The 3278-nt window shown below is 29.3% G+C and overlaps 1 protein-coding gene across 2 annotated transcripts; it reads left to right on the plus strand.

The window, feature by feature from the left end:
• The first annotated feature begins 1161 nt into the window (after nucleotides 1-1161).
• On the plus strand, nucleotides 1162-2929 carry LOC120772105. 2 transcript variants are annotated; one of them, XM_040100516.1, is made up of 5 exons: nucleotides 1162-1187; nucleotides 2108-2253; nucleotides 2313-2524; nucleotides 2583-2708; nucleotides 2810-2929. In XM_040100516.1, the coding sequence occupies exons 2-5, from the start codon at nucleotides 2178-2180 to the stop codon at nucleotides 2828-2830; spliced, it is 435 nt and encodes a 144-aa protein (XP_039956450.1). In that variant the 5' UTR covers nucleotides 1162-1187; nucleotides 2108-2177; the 3' UTR covers nucleotides 2831-2929. The 2 variants fall into 2 exon arrangements, with proteins under 2 accessions (XP_039956450.1, XP_039956449.1); XM_040100515.1 differs by having other exon boundaries at nucleotides 2583-2929.
• Nucleotides 2930-3278: the final 349 nt, after the last annotated feature.

Raw genomic sequence — 3278 nt, forward strand, 5'->3', positions numbered from 1 at the left:
GCAAGTTAAAAGAATAAAAAAATTAAAAGAAAAGTCTCTTCAAAGTCAAAATATCTCTTCTCCACAAGTTTTGTTTTTGACTCACTGTATATTTATCTCAAATAGTTTTAGGGGATTCGACGAAATCGTGAATCAAAATTGGTACGTGATAAATAACTCATAACTCAATTCGTTTTATTGATATATTGAATTAACCATCAACATTGTTCAGAGAATATATTTTCAACCAATTTTATAAATAAATGACTCACACGCCGATATATTTGGAATAAAATTTGTTAGAACGAGGAAAATCATAACATATCGATGCCTTACTTTTTCTACCTCGTATCTTAAAAAATTTGAGATTTTCATATCAAACGATTGCTATTTCTCTGTTCTATAACTACAATAACTTCCTATCTCAATAAGTTGTGTCTACCGTAAAAAAATTAAGAATACAAAACCTGGTATCTCATGCAATCCTGTTTTCGTAACTGCGTCAAACTCTTATCTCAATATACATATGTACATGTATATTTAATTGAGTATTAATCGTTTTCTTATTCTCCAAAAAGATCTTTTTATTTTCTTTTGCTATAGCATCCCAATAAACAATTGCGTAAATATTTCGTAAATCTGCGCTAAAATAAAGTTATCTACAAACATTTGAGTAAACTTACTAAAAATGTGAGAAATAAGTTTAATTATAAGTTTACTTATCTTATATTTCTAAGTTTAAAATAAATGCGTTGAAAAAACGTTTACTTACAAACATAAATGTAAACTTATGATGCAACATTGCAAATCGGTTTACATGTAAACACAAAAAGTAAACCAACCGTTTACCATTTCCCGTTAGTTTTTTCGCCGACTCTCTGACGACTGTTTTTCCTTTTTTGAGTGATCGCAGTTCATAATTATTGGATTTTTGAGATGTAAAGACGTGCGTTTTAAATAAAACAGTGGAAAAGTTAATAACTAAAAATAATTAATTGAAAAATTACTTACATATAAGTGATAAGAAGTGTTATAAATAAAATAAAATAAAAAAGGCCTTTACAATATAAAATGGTAAGTTGCATGTTGTATTTTAAGGCGTTGTTATAATTTTTTTAACTGCTATTCGCGGAAAATTTGCCAGGCATTCTAACTAAGTTTGTTTTTTGCAGGAATACTGGAAATAAGGTGCTTCCAAAACTTAAAAGGTAAATAATATATGGTATTTTCATTTATTATTTCTTATTGTTGTTTTTTATATTAACATATGTTATACTTAGTTATAAAAATTGCAAATGAGTTCCTTAAAGCACTTGATGCACTTGTTGTATTTAAATGATAATGAACAGTCGCAACCTACAACCTCCGCAGCTTCACCTAATCCTTGCCCTATCCTATCCACTTCTTCCCCGCCGCGGAGGGATGAATGTGAATTTGAACTAATTGAACAAAATTTGAGTGAATCAAGTTCTGATTCAGATGAGTCAAGTCCTTCAGAATTTTATGACAATCAGCCACCAATTGATATCTTCATAGACATACATCATGGGTAATTGAATCAAACATTTCAAACGATTTGGGAAATAAGCTTTTGAAAATTTTAGGCACTAAAATTCCTGGACTACCAAAGGATGTTCGCACATTAAAAAAAACTCCAACCGACGCCCCTACTACTTGCTTAAGTGAAGGGCAATATTTCCATTATGGTCTTAAAGATGGTTTGACAGATTTTCTTCAAACAAAATTACATTCACTAAGTTCAAATGATTTAGCATTAAATATAAATGTAGATGGCTTACCAATATCTAAAAGTTTAAAGAAAAATTTGTGGCCAATTCTGATAAATATTTATGGTACAGAATCTGTGTTAGTTTTTGGAATTTTTGCCGGTAGTTCTCATCCAATATCTGCTAATGTATATCTAAAACCTTTTGTTGATGAAATGAATGATCTTATTGCCAGCGGACTCCAATTTGATTCAAAAAATTATAATCATCAGTATTTCATATATATAATACAAACAGCTTAACTTTTTCAAATGTTTTAAGTTCCCATATCATAACCAAAATAATAAAAGTACTTTATTTACATAACTTTAAATGTGATTCACATTCCTTTCTTCCTCTAGTTTCACATAATGTCCGCCAATAAATCATACACATACAACTCTCAAGAACCAATAGCCCAAACAAATACCGATGGAGTGCATTTCCAATTTGAAACATCCATCAACGAAAACGGAAATAACCACACTGGATCCCACATTTTTAGAAGGTAGTCAATATCAATTATTTATTTGAAAATTTTTTTTTAATGAAAATGTTTTTTTGCAGCAATTCAAAGCACCATTGATGTAGCTGTATCCAAATCTATGGGAAGAATCGTCGAGGAGGTAAGAAGCTTGCGGCGAAATATCGCAGAGTTGAGGAATAGCAGAGACAATGTTCCATCAAAAAGGATTATGCCAGCGGAAGCTTTAAACACAGTGGAGCAATTTATGGAATTGGAGAGTTTACTCCAGAAGGATGAAGAATATGCTAAATTTGTAAGTAAATATTTATTGACTGTTTGAAAGCCAATTTTACAATTTCCTTTTTTTGAAGAAATCGGAACTTATGCAAAATATTAAATACACAGGAGCGAAATTCGTCAGAACAACTTGGCGCTCATTGGTATCCGATGAATGTGCTCAACATTTTGCTTGGAGTGGAACATCAGACAAAAAACCGGTCCGCGTCTTAAAAGGCTATCCGAGCTACTTAATAATAAAACTTAATAAATTTTATATATGTACTTATATAGTTATATATATTTTTAATTTAAATTTCAGATGTCTTCTTACATGAAGTGAAGGGCAATGACACTGAATATATAAGTGGCACCAAGACGATTTTTCAGTTTGCCAAAAATAGAGAAAAAAGGAAGCACCAAATTGCAGCAAATTGATTATTTTACCTAACTATTTTTCTATCATTTCATTTTTAAAGAATGTTTTTTAAATTTTAATTTTTAGTATAAGTACATATGTATGTATATATAATAAATAATATTAAATGAATTAAAACTAATAAAGAAAATAATGATATATCTTTAAAAATATATCATGCGATTTATTTTACTACCATTACATAAAATCATTACAACACGTTTACAAATACATTTGAAAATAAACTTACAAGCGATTGGATATTAATTTAATAAATGCTTACTTTTAAGTTTAAAAATAAGCGATTTTACAAGTATGTGAAAAAGCCCAAAGTAATGTAACGTTTTGGTTCTTTACAAGTCTTTTGTAATTG

Source organism: Bactrocera tryoni, chromosome 3, assembly GCF_016617805.1.
Source record: "Bactrocera tryoni isolate S06 chromosome 3, CSIRO_BtryS06_freeze2, whole genome shotgun sequence".
Lineage (NCBI taxonomy): Eukaryota > Metazoa > Arthropoda > Insecta > Diptera > Tephritidae > Bactrocera > Bactrocera tryoni.